Below are 20,138 nucleotides of genomic sequence, written 5' to 3' on the forward strand. Positions count from 1 at the left end.
TTGAGAAAGTAGGTGAGAGAAGGAAAGGTGGAGTAGGTAGGATTTATGTGAGACCCATTAGCTGAGAAGGCTTCAAATCTTGAGCCACCTGCCCTTGCCTGGGTGTTCATTGCCAGGTCTGGGCATTGAATGCCAGGTAGGGATAAAAAAGGTTCCCTTGGCTGCTCCATAGGGGGCATTGGATGCCCAGATTGGTCCTTTACTGGTGTTTAACGCCAGTGCATATTCCTTAATGGGCATTGGACGCCCAGACTGCTCCCTGTCTGGCATTCAATGCCAGCAAGTGCTTCTTCATGGACGTTGAATGCCTAGCTTCTTCTCCTATTCTAGCGTTCAATGCCAGCTAGTACTCCTCAATGGGCATTGAACGTCTAGCTCCCTTCCCTTTCTGGCGTTCAACACCAGTTAGAGGCTCTCCCCAGGGTGTTCTGTTTTCCATTTCAGGTGTTTCTGTCTCTATTCTAAGTGCTGCACATGATCACAAACATTAAAAGCAAGGGAAAACTACAGAAATCTAATTGAAAACAACTAAAAATGAAATCAAATGAGAATAAACAAAAGAAAAACAATAGTACTCTTCTCATGGTTGGTGATAAGATGAGAATTTATGTCAGCTCGGAATTTAATCAAAACAAGAATCAATTTGTTCGTAGCATAGTCCAAACCAATAATGAATTCTCACTATCAAATATTAAATTAAATACAAAATATAAACCGAGAGTATTTAGCTCCCAGGTCATCTTCCCTAGGAGTTGCAATTAAATGTACAATTATTGGCTATGAAGGAGAGCATGGGGGATTCGGGAATGAAAGCAAGAGAGCAAGAGATGTAAATAGCAAGAAAGTAAGTGAGCATGTAAGGAAGTAAAGGAAAGCAAGTAAAGGACTCTTGGCAAGAAGTGGGTAATCTAGGTTTCCTATCCTAGTTGTAGACCACAAACATGACAATTATGTGGAAGTAATCCAAACTAGTCAATCCTCCTTGAGAATTAGTCAAAAGACATAATTGATCTCAATCCATAAGTCCTAGTCAACTCATTAATTACTTAGTGAAAGACTAGCGTCACTGGAAACCAAATCAATTAATCATTCTCACACAATGCGAAATGGACATCCACAACTCAATTCCACCCAAACATCCAATTTCTCAACCAAGAGTGTGAAAATTAAACATGCAAGAAATAAACATCAAAGCAAATAAAAGTCAATGTAATAAAAGTCAAAGCAATTAAATGCAAGTAAAGGAAACTTCAAATGCAAGAAACCTCTTGGCAAGTAATTGAAGGCTAAGCTACCTATCCTAGTCATTGACCACAAACATATGATGATTATGAAGAGTTAATCCTACTTAGTCAACCTTACATCAAAGATAAGTCAAATAGGCATAGTTAATTTCAATCCCTAAGTCCTATGTCAACACTAAAGGGTCAAATAGAGTCAAGGAAAACCAAATCAACTAACTACTCTAATATATCAAACAAGAATGGACATCAAGGACTCAAGGATCACCAAAGTCATCAAATTCAAGCCAAGAGTGGAGAAAAACTAAGTAAAAACTAAGCCATGCATTTCATCAAACACTTGGTGTGTATGAGAATAAAATAATATTAAAATGCATTAAAATAAAATCTAAAGTTACCAAAGCAAGAAAATAACAATAAAAACTAAAGAAAGCAATAAATGACATGAAAACATAAATTTGCATTAATTGAAAGTAAAATGTAACAAGAGTGTCATAAAACATAAATTGACAAAATAAAGTAAATAACAAGAGAAATGAAGAAGAACAAAAAGCAATAACAATAAATGACAAGGAAAAGTAAATAGAAACAAGAATTAAAAGTAGAAATTATAAGAAATTAAACTAAAGAACCCTAATTCTAGAGAGAGGGGAGAGATTCTCTCTCTAGAGAACTACACTAAAACATGATAAAAGCTAACCCTAATTGTCCCCCCTTCATCCTTCTTCAATTTGGCCTTAAATAGCTTCAAAAAATGAGTTGGATTGGATTTTGGGGCCTGGTGCACGAAATTGTGATCTCAATGGCGCCAACAACTTAGTACCCACAATCATAATCTCAATTCTTTGTCACAACTTCGCACAACTAACCAGCAAGTGCACTGGGTCGTCCAAGTAATAAACCTTACGTGAGTAAGGGTCGATCCCACGGAGATTGTCGGCTTGAAGCAAGCTATGGCCACCTTGTAAATCTCAGTCAGGCAGATTCAAATATAAATAGGATAGAGATACTTATGTAATTTATTGGGGAAAATTTCAGATAAGCGTATGGAGATGCTTAGTTCCTTCTGAATCTCTGCTTTCCTACTGCTTTCATCCAATCCTTCATACTCCTTTCCATGGCAAGCTGTATGTAGGGCATCACCGTTGTCAATAGCTACTTCCCATCATCTCAGTGAAAATGGTCCAAGATGCACTGTCACCACACGGCTATTCATCTGTCGGTTCTCGATCATACTGGAATAGGATTCAGTAATCCTTTTGCGTTTGTCACTATGCCCAGCATTCGCGAGTTTGAAGCTCGTCACAGCCATCCCTTCCTAGATCCTACTCGGAATACCACAGACAAGGTTTAGACTTTCTGGATCTCAAGAATGGCCGCCAATAATTCTAGCCTATACCACGAAGACTCTGATCTCACGATCAGGAGGCTAAGAGATACACATTCAAGCTTGTTTGAATGTAGAACGGAAGTGTTTGTCAGGCACGCGTTCATAAGTGAGAATGATGATGAGCATCACATAATCATCACATTCATCATGTTCTTGTGTGCGAATGAATATCTTAGAGAAGAAATAGGCTTGAATTGAATAGAAAAATAATAGTACTTTACATTAATTCATGAGGAACAGCAGAGCTCCACACCTTAATCTATGGTGTGTAGAAACTCTACCGTTGAAAATACATAAGTGATGAAGGTCCAGGCATGGCCGAATGGCCAGCCTCCCCCAAATGGCATGTGAATTCGAAAATTGGGAAAAAGACTCCCCAAAGATGTAAATACAATAGTAAAAAGTTCTATTTATGCTAAACTAGTTACTAGGATTTACAGAAATGAGTAAATGATACAGAAATTCACTTCCGGGCCCACTTGGTGTGTGCTTATGCTGAGCATTGAAGCTTTCATGTGTAGAGGTCTTCCTTGGAGTTGAACGCCAGTTTGTAACTTGTTTCTGGCGTTTAACTCTGCTTTGCAACCTGTTTCTGGCGTTTAACTCCAGAATAGGGCAGAGAGCTGGCGTTGAACGCCAGTTTGCGTCGTCTAAACTCGGACAAAGTATATACTATTATATATTGATAGAAAGCCCTGCATGTCTACTTTCTAACGCAATTAAGAGTGTGCCATTTGGACTCTTGTAGCTCCAGAAAATCCACTTTGAGTGCAGGGAGGTCAGAATCCAACAGCATCTGCAGTCCTTCTTCAACCTCTGAATCTGATTTTTGCTCAAGTCCCTCAATTTCAGCCTGAAATTACCTGAAATCACAGAAAAACACACAAACTCATAGTAAATTTCAAAAATATGATTTTTATTTAAAAACTAATAAAAATATACTAAAAACTAACTAAACCATACTAAAAACTATGTAAAAACAATGCCAAAAAGTGTATAAATTATCCGCTCATCACAACACCAAACTTAAATTGTTGCTTGTCCCCAAGCAAATGAAAATCAAATAGGATAAAAAGAAAAGAATATACTATAAATTCTAAAATATCAATGAAACTTAGCTCCAATCAGATGAGCGGGACTAGTAGCTTTTTGCCTCTTGAATAGTTTTGGCATCTCACTTTATCCATTGAAGTTCAGAATGATTGGTATCTATAGGAACTTAGAATTTAGATAGTGTTATTGATTCTCCTATTTCAGTATGTTGATTCTTGAACACAGCTACTTTATGAGTCTTGGCCGTGGCCCTAAGCACTCTGTTTTCCAGTATTACCACCGGATACATACATGCCACAGACACATAACTGGGTGAACCTTTTTAGATTGTGACTCAGCTTTGCTAGAGTCCCCAATTAGAGGTGTCCAGGGTTCTTAAGCACACTCTGTTTTTGCTTTGGACCTCGACTTTAACTGCTCAATCTCAAGTTTTCACTTGACACCTTCACGCCACAAGCACATGATTAGGGACAGCTTGGTTTAGCCGCTTAGGCCAGGATTTTATTCCTTTAGGCCCTCCTATCCACTGATGCTCAAAGCCTTGGATCCTTTTTATTATCCTTGCCTTTTGGTTTTAAGGGCTATTGGCTTTTTGCTCTTGCCTTTTGGTTTAAAGAGCTTTTGGCTTTTTCTGCTTGCTTTTTCTTTTTCTTTCTCTTTTTTTTTCTTCGCCATTTTTATTTTCATTCTTTTTTTTCCGCAAGCTTTTGTATTCACTGCTTTTTCTTGCTTCAAGAATCAATTTTATGATTTTTCAGATTATCAATAACATTTCTCCTTTTTCATCATTCTTTCAAGAGCCAACATATTTAACATTCATAAACCACAATATCAAAAGACATATGCACTGTTCAAGCATTCATTCAGAAAAAAAAAGTATTGTCACCACATCAAAATAATTAAATTAGTTTCAATGATGAATTCGAAACCATGTACTTCTTGTTCTTTTGTTTTTAGAATAGTTTTTAATTAAGAGAGGTGATGGATTCATAGGACATTCATAGCTTTAAGACATGGACACTTAAACACAAATGATCATGTAATAAAGACACAAACATAAATAAAACATAAAGCATAGTAAACGAAAAATAGGAAAATAAGAACAAGGAGATTAAGGAACGGGTCCACCTTAGTGAGGGTGGCGCCTTCCTCTTGAAGATCCTATGGAGTGCTTGACCTCCTCAATGTCTCTTCCTTGCCTTTGTTGCTCCATCCTTAGTGCTTTTGGTGCTCCTATCCTTAGTTGCTCCAATAGTTGTGGAGAGGAAAATGTATCCCTTGAGGCATCTCAGGGATTTCTTGATGAGAGAATTCCTCATGCTCTTGTTGAGGTCCATGAGTGGGCTCTCTTGATGTGCAGTCAAATGCTCTACTACTGAGCTATGGATCTTTGAAATGAATCTCTCCATCTTCCATGACTCAGAGGTGGAAGCAATTGCCTTCCCTTTCCTCTTTCTTGAGGTTTCTCTGGCCTTAGGTGCCATTAATGGTTATGAAAAAACAAAAAGCAATGCTTTTACCACACCAAACTTAAAAGGTTTGCTTGTCCTCGAGCAAAAGAAGAAAGAGGGGGGTAGATGGGGATCCTGTAGGGTCCACAGATCCAGAGGGGTCAAGGATGTATCATCCCTGCTCCTATTAGGCGTGTAAACACCCTTGCAGTGCAATCTTGGCGTTTAACGCCAGACTGCTGCCTATTTTTGGCATTAAACGCCCAAATGTAGCCTGTTTCTGGCGTTTAACGCCACTTCTATGCTCTGTTCTGGCGTTAAACGCCAGTCTGGTGCTTGTTTCTGGTGTTTAACGTTAACTTGATGCTTCTTTCTGGCGTTAAACGCCAGTTTGATGCTTCTTACTAGCGTTTAAACGCCAATAAGGTCTTCCTCCAGGGTGAGCTATTTTTAATGCTGTTTTTCATTCTGTTTTTTATTTTTCAGTAGTTTTTGTGACTCCACATGATCATCAACCTAAAAAAAACATAAAATAACAATAGAAAATAAATAGATATAGTTAAATAATATTGGGTTGCCTCCCAACAAGCACTTCTTTAAAGTCAATAGCTTGACAGTGATCTCTCATGGAGCCTCACAGATGTTCAGAGCATTGTTGGGAGCTCCCAACACCAAACTTAAAGTTTGACTGTGGGGGCTTTGGTTGACTCTACAGTGAGAGAAGCTTTTCATGCTTACTCTCCATGGTTACAGAAGGAGATCCTTGAGTTTTAAATACAAGGTAGTCCTCATTTAGTTATAGGACCAACTCTTCTCTGTCCACATCAATCACAGCTTTTGCTGTGGCTAGGAAGGGTCTTCCAAGGATGATGGATTCATCCTCATCCTTCCCAGTGTCTAGGATTATGAAATCTATAGGGATGTAAAGGCCTTCAACCTTTACTAACACGTCCTCTACTTTTCCATAAGCCATTTTCATGGATTTGTCTGCCATCTCTAATGAGAAATTGGCAGCCTGTACCTCAAAGATTCCTAGTTTCTCCATTAGAGAGTGGCATTAAGTTTATGCCTGACCCCAGGTCACACAAAGCCTTCTCAAAGGTCGTGGTGCCTATGTTACAGGGAATTAGGAATTTACCAGGATCTTATTTCTTTTGAGGTAGAGTTTGCTGAACCAAGGCATTTAGTTCCTTGATGAGCAATGGAGGTTCATCCTCCCAAGTCTCATTACCAAATAATTTGGCATTCAGCTTCATGATTGCTCCTAAATATTGAGTAACTTGCTCTTCAGCAATGTCTTCATCTTCTTCAGAAGATGAATAGTCATCAGAGCTCATGAATGGTAAAAGGAGGTTTAATGGAATCTCCATGGTCTCTAGATAAGCCTCAGATTCCTTTGGTTCCTCAAAGGGAAACTCCTTATTGGTCACTGAACGTCCCAGGAGGTCTTCCTCACTAGGATTCACGTCCTCCTCCTCCTCTTTGGGTTCGGCCACACCAAGTAAGGTAATGGCCTTGCACTCTCTTTTTGGATTCTCTTATGTATTGCTTGGGAGAGTACTAGGAGGGGTTTCAGTGACTCTTTTACTCAGCTGGCCCACTTGTGCCTCCAAATTTCTAATGGAGGACCTTGTTTCATTCATGAAACTTAAAGTGGCCTTAGATAGATCAGAGACTATATTTGCTAAGCTAGATGGATTCTGCTCAGAATTCTCTGTCTGTTGCGGAGTGGATGATGGAAAAAACTTGCTATTGCTAATCCTGCTTCTTCCACCATTATTAAAGCCTTGTTGAGGCTTTTGTTGATCCTTCCATGAGAAATTTGGATGATTTCTCTATGAGGGATTATAGGTGTTTCCATAGGGTTCACCCATGTAATTCACCTCTGCTATTGCAGGGTTCTTAGGATCATAAGCTTCTTCTTCAGAAGATGCCTCTTGAGTACTGTTGGATGCAGCTTGCAATCCATTCAGACTCTGAGAAATCATATTGACTTGCTGAGTCAATATTTTGTTCTGAGCCAATATGGCATTCAGAGCATCAATTTCAAGAACTCCCTTCCTCTGAGGCGTCCCATTACTCATAGGATTCCTTTCAGAAGTGTACATGAACTGGTTATTTGCAACCATGTCAATGAGTTCCTGAGCTTCTGTAGGCGTTTTCTTTACGTGAATGGATCCACCTGCAGAATGGTCCAATGACATCTTAGATAATTCAGACAGACCATCATAGAATATATCTAGGATGGTCCATTCTAAAAGCATGTCAGAAAGACACTTTTTGGTCAGTTGCTTGTATCTCTCCCAAGCTTTATAGAGGGATTCACCTTCTTTCTGTTTGAAGGTTTGAACATCCACTCTAAGCTTGCTAAGCTTTTGAGGAGGAAAGAACTTGGCTAAGAAAGCCGTGACCAGCTTATCCCAAGAGTTCAGGCTATCTTTAGGTTGAGAGTCCAACTATATTCTAGCTCTGTCTCTTACAGCAAACGGGAAAAGCATAAGGATGTAGACCTCGGGATCAACCCCATTGGTCTTAACAGTATCACAGATCTGCAAGAATTCAGTTAAGAACTGAAAAGGATCTTCTGATGGAAGTCCATAAAACTTGCAGTTCTGTTGCATCAGAGAAACTAATTGAGGCTTTAGCTCAAAATTGTTTGCTCTAATGGCAGGGATTGAGATGCTTCTTCCATGTAAATTGGAATTTGGTGCAGTAAAGTCACCAAGCATCTTCCTTGCATTGTTATTATTTTCGGCCATGTCTCCTTCTTTTTCGAAAATTTCTGTCAGATTTTCTCCAGAGAGTTGTGCTTTAGCTTCCCTTAGCTTCATCTTCAGAGTCCTTTCAGGTTCAGGATCAACTTCAATAAGAATGTCTTTATTCCTGTTCCTGCTCATATGAAAAAGAATAGAACAGAAAATAATAGGGATCCTCTTTGCCACAGTAAAGAGGTTCTTTTATGTGAGTAGAAGAAGAAAAGAAATTCGAACACAGAAGGAGGGAGATGGTTCGAATTTTTAAGAAGAAGAGAAGTGTTAGTAGATAAATAAATAATTAGAAGTAGATGAGAGAGGGAAGAATTCGAAAATAATTGAAAAGAAAAGAAAAATATTTTTTGTTTTTATTTTAAAATTAAAATTAAAATTTGAAAATTTTAAAAAGAAAAATGAAATTAAATTAAAACTTAAATCAATTAGTTAATTAAAAAGGAATTTTGAAAAAGAGGAAGGTGATTTTCGAAAATTAGAGAGAGAATTAGTTAGATAGTTTTGGAAAAGATATGATTGAAATAGTAAACTTTTAAAATCAAACAAAAAGTTAACTAGTTAATTGAAAAAGATTTGAAAATCAATTTTTGAAAAGATGAGAAGTTAGAAAAGAAGTTAGAAAAGATTTTGAAATTGATTTTGAAAAAGATGTGATTGAAGCTTATTTTGAAAAAGATTTGAAAAAGAAATTTAAAAAGATTTGATTTTGAAAATTAAAGTTGATTACTTGACTAACAAGAAACAAAAAGATATGATTTAAAATTTAAAGATTGAACCTTTCTTAATAGGCAAGTAACAAACTTAAAAATTTTTGAATCAATCACATTAATTGTTAGCATTAATTTCGAAAATATGAAATAGAAATAAGAAAAAGATTTTGAAAATAAATTTTGAAAATTTTGAAATTATGAAAGAAAAAAATGAAAAAGATTTGATTTTTGAAAAAGATTTGAAAAAGATAGAATTTTTAAATTGAAAATTTGATTTGACTCATAAGAAACAATTAAATTTAAAAACTTTTTGACTAAATCAAACCAAATTTTCGAAAATTTATGAGAGAATAAGGAAAAGATATTTTTTTTTATTTTTAAATTTTTAATGAAGAAAGAGAAAAACAACCAAAAGACTCAAAACATGAAAATTATGAATCAAAACACATGATGCATGCAAGAATACTTTGAATGTCAAGATGAACACCAAGAACACTTTGAATGTCAAGATGAACACCAAGAACTTATTTTTGAAAATTTTTAAGAAAAGAAAAACATGCAAGACACCAAACATAGAAATTTTCAAACTTTAGACACTAACAAATTGAAAATGCATATGAAAAACAAGAAAAGACACCAAACAAGAAAAAAATTAAAGATCAAACAAAGAAATTCATCAAGAACAACTTGAAGATCATAAAGAACAAATGCACGAGTTTTCGAAAATTTTAAGAAAACTTAAAAAGATGCAATTGACACCAAACTTAAAATTTGACACAAGTCTCAAACAAGAAACACAATATTTTTGGTTTTTATGATTTTATTAATTTTTTTTGGTATTTTTTGAAAATTATTTTGGGAAAAACGAAAAAGAAGAATTTTTTTTTGTATTTTTCAAAAATAAGACATAAAAAGCTTAAAATTAAAATAAAATTACCTAATCTGAGCAACAAGATGAACCGTTAGTTGTCCAAACATGAACAATCCCCGGCAACAGCGCCAAAAACTTGGTGCATGAAATTGTGATCTCAATGGCGCCAACAACTTGGTATGCACAATCGTAATCTCAATTCTTTGTCACAACTTCGCACAACTAACTAGCAAGTGCACTGGGTCATCCAAGTAATAAACCTTACGTGAGTAAGGGTCGATCCCACGGAGATTGTCGGCTTGAAGCAAGCTATGGCCACCTTGTAAATCTCAGTCAGGCAGATTCAAATGGTTATGGTGAATTGATAATTAAAATATAGTTAAAATATAAATAGGATAGAGATACTTAGGTAATTCATTGGTGAGAATTTCAGATAAGCATATGGAGATACTTAGTTCCTTCTGAATCTCTGCTTTCCTACTGCTTTCATCCAATCCTTCATACTCCTTTCCATGGCAAACTGTATGTAGGGCATCACCGTTGTCAATGGCTACTTCCCATCCTCTTAGTGAAAATGGTCCAAGATGCGCTGTCACCGCACGGCTATTCATCTGTCGGTTCTCGATCATACTGGAATAGGATTCAGTAATCCTTTTGCGTCTATCACTATGCCTAGCATTCGCGAGTTTGAAGCTCGTCACAGCCATCCCTTACCAGATCCTACTCGGAATACCACAGACAAGTTTTAGACTTTCCGGATCTCAAGAATGGCCGCCAATAATTCTAGTCTATACCACGAAGACTCTGATCTCACGATCAGGAGGCTAAGAGATACACATTCAAGCTTGTTTGCATGTAGAACGGAAGTATTTGTCAGGCACGTGTTCATAAGTGAGAATGATGATGAGCGTCACATAATCATCACATTCATCATGTTCTTGGGTGCGAATGAATATCTTAGAGAAGAAATAGGCTTGAATTGAATAGAAAAACAATAGTACTTTGCATTAATTCATGAGGAACAGCAGAGCTCCACACCTTAATCTATGGTGTGTAGAAACTCTACCGTTGAAAATACATAAGTGATGAAGGTCTAGGTATGGCCGAATGGCCAGCCTCCCCCAAATGGCATGTGAATTCGAAAATTGGGAAAAAGACTCCCCAAAGATGTAAATACAATAGTAAAAAGTTCTATTTATGCTAAACTAGTTACTAGGGTTTACAGAAATGAGTAAATGATGCAGAAATCCACTTCCGGGCCCACTTGGTGTGTGCTTGGGCTGAGCATTGATGATTTCACGTGTAGAGGTCTTCCTTGGAGTTGAACGCCAGTTTGTAACTTGTTTCTGCGGTTTAACTCTGCTTTGCAACCTGTTTCTGGCGTTTAACTCCAGAATAGGGCAGAGAGCTGGCATTGAATGCCAGTTTGCGTCATCTAAACTCAGGCAAAGTATGGACTATTATATATTTCTGGAAAGCCCTGGATGTCTACTTTTCAACGCAATTGAGAGCACGCCATTTAGAATCCTGTAGCTCCAGAAAATCTACTTTGAGTGCAGGGAGGTCAGAATCCAACAGCATCTGCAGTCATTCTTCAACCTCTGAATTTGATTTTTGCTCAAGTCCCTCAATTTCAGCCAGAAATTACCTGAAATCACAGAAAAATACACAAACTTATAGTAAAGTCTAGAAATGTGATTTTTATTTAAAAACTAATAAAAATATACTAAAAACTAACTAAACCATACTAAAAACTATGTAAAAATAATGCCAAAAAGCGTATAAATTATCCGCTCATCAGGGCCCAAAAATCACTGCCAGCAAGTTACAATTAATGAGGTCACATGCAGGGACCTGTGCGGACGCACAGATGTGTGCATCCGCCCACACGCTGAATCCTGACTTGTGCGTACGCACAAGTACCTGTGCGTACGCACAAGTACCTGTGCGTACGCACAAGTACCTGTGCGTACGCACAAGTACCTGTGCGTATGCCCACTTAGACTTATGTCCACTATAGCAAATTGCATATCATTTTGAATCCCCGGACGTTAGCTTTTCAATGACACTGAAACCGCCTCTTTTGGACCTCTGTAGCTCAAGTTATGACCAATTTAGTACAGAGAGGTTAGGACTGGCAACTTTCCAAATCCTTCATTTCTTGAATTCTTCCCTTTTGCATGCTCTTTTCCTCACTTCTTAAACCCATACTTGCCTTGGAAACTTGGAAATCACTTAACAAATACATCAAGGCACCAAATGAGATTAAAGTGAATAAAATTGACTAAATTAAGTACAAAAGAACATGTTTTCACTTTCAAGCACAATTTAGGAAGAAATCCCAAAAGCTATTTAGGTGAATAAATGTGGGTTTATGTGATGGAATCCACTTAAATCAAACCAAAATATATCGTAAAATATGGATTCATCAGTTGGGTTGCCTCCCAACAAGTGCTTCTTTACCGTTATTAGCTTGACGGACAGCTCCTTTACGGAGGTAGATAACGGCTCAGATCCTCATGCCTCATGGTGAACTTTCTTCATGTGCTCTCATGAATGAGCTTCACATGCTTTAGAGACAGGATCATGTTCACTGTGTGTGGAATGATTGAACTCTTAGTGAAGACAAATTTCATGCTAAGTGAGAGGTCTACAGTTGGGATCTTCTTGTTCCTCCAACTTCTGGGTACCTTCTTCTTAGTACCTCCTTCCTCAGTAGTTAATGATGGATGCCCAACACCAAACTTAGAATTAATGTCTGGGGTTCTGTATAACTTTGTACTGAGAGAGAAGGTTGGAACTCTAAGTATTGTACAATGGTACCTCCTTTGTCAGAGGGAGACTGAGGGTTGGGGATCTTGAACAAGATGTGATCCTCCCACAACCTCAGAACTAGATTTCCTCTTTCCACATCTATCAAGGCCTTATCAGTGGCTAGGAAAGGCCTTCCAAGGATGATGGAGTCATCTCTATCCTCCCCAGTCTCTAGGATCACAAAATCCGCAGGGAGGTAAAGGTCTTCAACCTTCCCAAGGACATCTTCCACCATGCCATATGCCCTTTTCAAGGACTTTTCTGCCATCTCCAATGAGATCTTGGCAGGTTGTACGTCTTGAATTCCCAGCCTCTTCATCACAAGGAGAGGCATAAGATTGATGCTTGAGCCAAGGTCGCATAATGCCTTCTCAAAGGTGATGGTCCCTATAGTGCAGGGAATCAGGAAGCTTCCGGGATCAGGCAGCTTTTGGGGGAGCTTCTTTTGGACTAAGGCACTGTACTCCTTGGTCAGCACCACAGTCCCATCTCCCCTCAGAGCTTTTTTTCAGAGATCATGCTCTTCAAAAGCGCCATGGAAGGAGGTTTCTTCTCCAACACCAACGCATAAGAGGAATTGGCCTTTAGCTTCCTGAGGATTGCCAAGAACCGAGCAATTTACTCCTCTTTAGGCTCTTCTCTCTGCAAAGGGGCGTGCAAGGTAACATTTCTAGGCTCCTCATGAGCCCAGATCTCCTTCAGTTCCTCAGTAGCAAGCTCATCTTTAGGTTCGACCTCGGCTTCCACAGTGAGGGCCTTGCACTCTTCCTTCGGATTTACTTTCGTGTTACTGGGAAGAGTGTTGGAGGGGATCTCTGGGATCCTCTTGCTTAGCTGACCAACCTGTATCTCCAAGTTCCTGATGGATGACCTAGTTTCTACCATAAAACTGTGAATGGTCTTGGAGAGGTTAGAGACTATAGTAGCCAGGCCAGAGAAGCTCTGTGTGGCAGTCTCCGTCTGCTATTGAGAGGGTTGGAATGGTCTGTTGTTGAACCGGTTCTGGTTCATTCCACCCTGATTATTATTGAAGCCTTGTTGAGGCTTTTGCTGATTTCTCCTCCCAAAGTTATGGTAGTTCCTCCATCCCTGATTTAAAGTATTTGAATAAGGATTGTTGTTGGAGTTTAGTGAGGGGTTTTCCATGTAGTTCACCTCCTCCATGGTGGTCCAGGTGTTGTCACCAGTGTCCACCTCATAAGATGTCTATGGATAGTAAGCAGCTGAGCTCTGCGCCCCACTTAAGTGTTGAGAGATAATATTGATCTGTTGGGACATGAGCTTGTTCTGAGCCAGGATGGCATCCAGAGTGTCTACTTCCAAGACTCCTCTCTTCTGAACTACCCTATTGTTCATAGGGTTTCTCTCAGAAGTATACATGTATTGGTTGTTGGCAACCATGTCTATGAGCTCCTGTGCCTCTTCAGGCGTCTTCTTCATGTGAAGGGAGCCACCAGCAGAGTGGTCCAATGACATCTTGGACATCTCAGAGAGGCCATCATAGAAGATTTCTAACATGGTCCACTCTGAGATCATGTCAGGAGGACATCTCCTGATCAGTTGCTTGTATCTTTCCCAAGTTTCATAGAGGGATTCACCCTCTTTCTGTCTGATGGTTTGAACTTCCACCCTAAGCTTGCTCAGCTTCTAAGGTGGAAAGAACTTGGTCAAAAATCCATTGACCACCTTCTTCCAGGTGGCTAGGCTTTTTTTGGGCTGGGAATCTAGCCATAACCTTGCTCTGTCTCTTACAGCAAAGGGAAAGAGCATGAGCTTGTAGACCTCTGGAGCTACTCTATTAGTATTGACATTGTCAAAGATCTACAGGAAGTCAGAGATAAATTTGTTGGGATCTTCCTGTGGGAGTCCATGAAATTGGCAATTCTGTTGTACTAGAGTGACCAGTTGAGGCTTCAGCTTAAAGTTGTTTGCACTAATGGTAGGTATGGAGATGCTGCACCTATAAAAGTCAGAATTGGGTGTAGTATAAGATCCAAGGACATTTCTTACGTCTCCTCTAGCTTCTGGATTAACTGCCATTATTGTATCTTCAGCTTCTTGCCCAAGAGCTTCTGTGAGGCTCCTTCCTGCTCTTTGAGTTTGCTGCAGATGCCTCCTTAAAGTCCTCTCAGGTTCAGGATCAGGATCAAAAAAGGCTTCTCTATCCCTATTCCTGCTCATAAACAAAAAAAAGAATCCAAGAAGAGAAAAAGAAAGGAGTCTCCATGTCAGAGTATAGAGAGCGCCTTATGAGAGACTTAGATAAAGAGAAAAAGAAAATACAGGTGTCTTTTGTTTAAAGGGAATTGGTGCACGAAATTGTAAATCACACTTTTCACAACTCGTACCACTAACCAGCAAGTGCACTGGGTCGTCCAAGTAATACCTTACGTGAGTAAGGGTCGAATCCCACGGAGATTGTTGGTTTGAAGCAATCTATGGTTAACTTGCAATTCTTAGTCAGGAAGTCAATTATATTTATCAGTTGAATTGCGAACAAACAAGAGAGCATAGATTAAAGGTTACTTGTTATGCAGTAATGGAGGATATGTTGGAGTTTTGGAGATGCTTTGTCTTCAGAATCTCTGCTTTCCTCTGTCTTCTGATTCACGCATGCACGTCCTCCTATGGCAAGCTGTGTGTAGGTGGATCACCGTTGTCAATGGCTACCATCCATCCTTCCAGTGAAAAGGGTCCAAGTGCGCTGTCACCGCACGGCTAATCATCTGCAGGTTCTCAGTCGTACCGGAATAGGATTTACTATCCTTTTGCGTCTGTCACTACACCCAGCACTCGCGAGTTTGAAGTTCGTCACAGCTATCCAATCCCAGAATCCTACTCGGAATACCACAGACAAGGTTTAGACTTTCCGGATTCTCATGAACGCCGCCATCAATCTAGCTTATACCACGGAGATTCTGATTAAGGAATCTAAGAGATATTCATTCAATCTGATGTAGAACGGAGGTGATTGTCAGACACACATTCATGGATTGAGGAAGGTGATGAGTGTCACTGATCATCACCTTCTCCATAGTTAGGCGCGAATGCATTAATTCATCGAGACACAGCAGAGCTCCTCACCCTCAACATTGGAGTTTAGAGACTCATGCCGTCAAAGAGTACAAAGTTCAGATCTAAAATGTCATGAGATGCTAAATAAGTTTCTAAAAGTTGTTTAAATACTAAACTAGTAGCCTAGGTTTACAAAAAGTGAGTAGACTATGACAGATGGTGCAGAGATCCACTTTTGGGGCCCACTTGGTGTGTGCTGGGGCTGAGACTTAAACAATTCACGTGCATAAGGCTGTTTTGGGTGTTCAACGCCAGGTTTGGATCCATTTCTGGCGTTGAACTCCAACTTTTAATCCTTTTCTGGCGCTGGACGCCAGAATTGGGCAGAGAACTGGCGTTGAACGCCAGTTTACGTCGTCTATTCTTGAGCAAAGTATGAACTATTATATATTGCTGGAAAGCCCTGGATGTCTACTTTCCAACGCAATTAGAAGCGTACCATTTCGAGTTCTGTAGCTCCAGAAAATTCAGTTTGAGTGCAAGGAGGTCAGAATCCAACAGCATCAGCAGTCCTTTTTCAGCCTGAATCAGATTTTTGCTCAGCTTCCTCAATTTCAGCCAGAAAAATACCTGAAATTATAGAAAAACACACAACTCATAGTAAAGTTCAGAAATATGAATTTTTCCTAAAATCTAATGGAAATAAACTAAAAACTAACTAGAATATACTAAAAACTATATGAAATTAACCCCAAAAAAGCGTATAAAATATCCGCTCATCACAACACCAAACTTAAACTGTTGCTTGTCCTCAAGTAACTAGACAAATAAAATAGAAGACTAATAGGTTGAGAGGCAATAATATCTCAGAGTTTTGAGTGAAGCTCAGATTCTAATTAGATGAGCGGGACTAGTATCTTTTTGCTTCCGAACAGTTTTGGCATCTCACTTTTTCCATTGAAGCTCAGAGTGATTGGCATCTATAGGAACTTAGAATTCAGATAGTGTTATTGATTCTCCTATTTCAGTATGATGATTCTTGAACACAGCTATTTCATGAGTCTTGGCCGTGGCCCTAAGCACTTTGTTTTCCAGTATTACCACCGGATACATAAATGCCACAGACACATAATGGGTGAACCTTTTAGATTGTGACTCAGCTTTGCTAAAGTCCCCAATTAGAGGTGTCCAGAGTTCTTAAGCACACTCTTCTTTCTGCTTTGGACCTTGACTTTAACCGCTCAGTCTCAAGTTTTCACTTGACACCTTCACGCCACAAGCACATGGTTAGGGATAGCTTGGTTTAGCCGCTTAGGCCAGGATTCTATTCCCTTAGGCCCCTCCTATCCACTGATGCTCAAAGCCTTGGGATCCTTTTTATTACCCTTGCCTTTTGGTTTTAAGGGTTATTGGCTTTTTTTCTTTTTTTTTTTGCTGCTTTTTCTTGCTTCAAGAATCATTTTTATGATTTTTCAGATTATCAATAACATGTCTCATGTTCATCATTCTTTCAAGAGCCAAGATATTTAACAGTCTTGAACAACAAATTCAAAAGACATATGCACTGTTCAAGCATTCATTCAGAAGACAGAAAGTATTGCCACCACATGTAACTAATTAGGATTTCTCTTTAAAAACTCAAAATTTTATTGCCTCTTATTTAAAAGATCTACTATTTTATTCATGTTTGCTGATGATGAGAAAAATAAACTATGGCTTAATTGGAGATAAAATCAAAATAGATACTAATTACTACTATATGACTCCTAAGGTGAACTTCTATAATGACACTATCACAGAGTTAAAGCAGAAATTGGAATTTAACAACCTTTGTTCTAGGAAGTGGATGTTCCTCTGATCCGTGGGGTGCTTGGGGTGCTTGGTCCTTCAAGAGATAATTTCTGGCGCTTCAATTCCCTTAAGTCATGCCCTTGCTCCTCTTGTTCTTTAAACATATAGGTAAGAATTTGACTGTGTTCCTTCTGTTCTTTTATTATTTGTTCCATAGCTTCCCGTATCTTGGTAACAGACATCTCAAGATACTCCCAGTATTCAGATTGAGGGATTTCTGGGAGAAATTCCTGTGTTTTCTTCTTGGTGGGGTCATCCTGTGCTTGTTGTTTTTCCATTAATGCTTTGGTGATTGGTTTCTCAACTGAGATATACTCAGTTATTCCCATCCTTACTCCGGCGTCCTTGCAGAGCAGAGAAATCACGCTTGGATAAGCCAACCTGGCCTCTTTAGAATTTTTGTTAGCAATTTTGTAGAGTTCAGCTGAGATTAGCTGATGAATTTCCACTTCTTTTCCCATCATGATGCAATGGATCATCACTACTCTTTTAATGGTGACTTCAGAACGGTTGCTAGTGGGCAACAGAGAATGCCCAATGAAGTCCAGCCATCCTCTGGCGACTGGTTTGAGATCTTCTCTCTTGAGTTGATTTGGGACACCCTTTGTGTTGGTGGTCCACCTGGCTCCAGGGATACATATGTCCTCTAGAATCTTATCCAGGCCCTTGTCTGTTCTCATCATTCTCCTGTTGAAGGAGTCTAGATCATCTTTCAGCTGAGGTAGCTTTAAGATCTCCCTGATCCTGTCAGGGTGGGTATGAACAATCTTTCCTCTGACCACGGTTCGATAGTCATAGAAAGCATTCCCAGATAGTTTCTGCTTGTCAGTTTGCCACATATTAGCATAGAACTCCTGAACCATGTTCCTCCCTACTTTCGTTTCAGGATTAGCTAGGACTTCCCAGTTCCTGATTCGAATTTGCTCCTGGATCTCCGGATATTCATCTTCTTTCAGATCGAATCTAACTTCCGGGATTACTGATCTCAGACCCATTATTTTGTTATAATGGTCTGAATGTTCTTTAGATAAGAACTTCCCTTGATTCCAAAGTGGTTTTGGAATGCTCTCTTTCTTGCCTCTTGGAGTGGGTTGTTTTCCTTTAGGAGCCATGATCTTAGTGATCACGGATAAACACACCAAACTTAGAGGTTTGCTTGTCCTCAAGCAAAAGAAAAGAAAGGAGAGGGATAGAAGGAGAGCTAGGTGCAATTGTTGATGGAAGGGGAGGGAGGCCGAACCCAAATTTAAAGGGAGGGGGTGGGTTTTCGAAAAAAAAGATAAAGATATGATAAAAAGATTGATTTGGAAAAGATAAGATAGAAGATATGATAAGAGAGGATATAGTTTAAAATTGAAAAGATATAAAAGATTTTTGAAAAAGATAGATCTAGATTTTGAAAAAGATAAAGTGGAGACTTTGAAAAAGATATTGATGAGTTAAAAAGATAGATTTGTTTTTTTTTTAAAAAAAGGATTTGAAAAGAGTTGGATTGAATTTGCAAAGAGGCTTGGTGCTTATGGATTAAGATACATTTGATATTTTTAAAGAAGGATTTTCGAAATCAAGGTTCTTAACATGTTTATGCAAGAAATCATGAAAAAAAAACCTGGAATTTTAAAATTAGAATGAAAAAATATGAAGAAGAATGATTTTTACCTCCTCCCCACTATCCTGGCGTTTGAACGCCCAAACACTGCCTGTTTTGGGCGTTCAACGCCCAAATGCTGCTCTCCTGGGCGTTCAATGCCCAGTTGTTGCCCTTTTTTGGCGTTGAACGCCAGATTGCTATCCTTACTGGCGTTCAGCGCCCACTGGCTGCCCCTTTTGGGCGCTGAACGCCCAAAATAGGCTCTTACTGGCTTTTTCTTGCCAGTGAGCTCTTTTTCTCTGTTTTATGTGCAGATTCTTTCCGTAACCCTGTGAACTTATGCAATTGATTCTTTACCTTGTTATCAATGAACTCTATATAAACAAATAAAAATAAAAATAGAAATAGGGAAAAATGCTCAGAGGATTGATGCCCCATGGCTGGGTTGCCTCCCAGCAAGCGCTTCTTTATTGTCTTTAGCTGGACCTTGCTGAGCTTTTAGTCTAGCTTCAGCCTTGAGCATTCTTTCTCAACGTTGCCTTCAAGATAGTGCTTGATTCTCTGTCCATTGACAATGAATCTCTTATCAGAATCAATATCTTGAAGCTCTACATAACCATATGGTGATACACTTGTAATCACGTATGGTCCCCTCCACTGGGATTTCAATTTCCCGGGGAATAGCCTGAGTCTAGAGTTAAACAGCAGAACCTTCTGTCCTAGTTCAAAGATTCTAGATGACAGCTTTCTGTCATGCCACTTTTTTTATTTCTCTTTATAAAGCTTGGCATTTTCGAAAGCTGTGAATCTGAATTCCTCTAGCTCATTTAACTGGAGAAATCTTTTTTCTCCTGCTAACTTGGCATCAAAGTTTAGGAATCTGGTTGCCCAGTAGGCTTTATGTTCCAGTTCCACGGGCAGGTGACATGCCTTACCATACACAAGTTGGTATGGAGAGGTCCCTATAGGGGTCTTGAATGCTGTTCTGTAAGCCCACAGAGCATCATCCAAGCTCCGTGCCCAATCCTTTCTACGGGTACTTACTGTCCATTCTAAGATTCTCTTTATTTCTCTGTTAGAGACTTCAGCTTGCCCATTAATTTGTGGATGATATGGAGTAGCCACTTTATGGCGAATTCCATACCGAACCATGGCAGAGTAAAGCTGTTTATTGCAGAAGTGAGTGCCCCCATCACTGATCAGTACTCTAGGGACACCAAACCTGCTAAAGATATGTTTCTGGAGGAACTTCAGCACTGTTTTAGTATCATTGGTGGGTGTGGCAATGGCCTCAACCCATTTTGATACATAGTCAACTGCCACCAGAATATAAGTGTTTGAGTATGATGGTGGGAAAGGTCCCTGGTGCGCAGAAATTGTGAT

General features: G+C 39.1%; 1 protein-coding gene across 1 annotated transcript; it reads right to left on the reverse strand.

Moving 5' to 3' along the window:
- Window positions 1–343: 343 nt before the first annotated feature.
- LOC148565168 (uncharacterized) lies at window positions 344–12,566 on the reverse strand. Its single transcript, XM_088487123.1, has 2 exons — window positions 12,308–12,566; window positions 344–468 (listed from the first exon to the last, which is right to left on the reverse strand). Exons 1-2 carry the CDS (start codon window positions 12,564–12,566, stop codon window positions 344–346), a joined length of 384 nt encoding a protein of 127 aa, XP_088343249.1.
- Between the last annotated feature and the right edge of the window lie 7,572 nt (window positions 12,567–20,138).

The sequence above is a fragment of the Arachis ipaensis genome, chromosome B5, assembly GCF_059453495.1.
Source record: "Arachis ipaensis isolate K30076 ecotype BB chromosome B5, ASM5945349v1, whole genome shotgun sequence".
Lineage (NCBI taxonomy): Eukaryota > Viridiplantae > Streptophyta > Magnoliopsida > Fabales > Fabaceae > Arachis > Arachis ipaensis.

What these genes read in the sequence shown, in the direction of transcription:
- LOC148565168 (XM_088487123.1), bottom strand. Translation starts at nt 12,566, where the DNA reads ATGGCAGAAAAGTCCTTGAAAAGGGCATATGGCATGGTGGAAGATGTC. An exon ending in GTCTCCCTCTGACAAAGGAG is followed by an intron (nt 469 to 12,307) that starts GTACCATTGTAC and finishes GATCATGTGCAG; the next exon opens with CACTTAGAATAGAGACAGAA.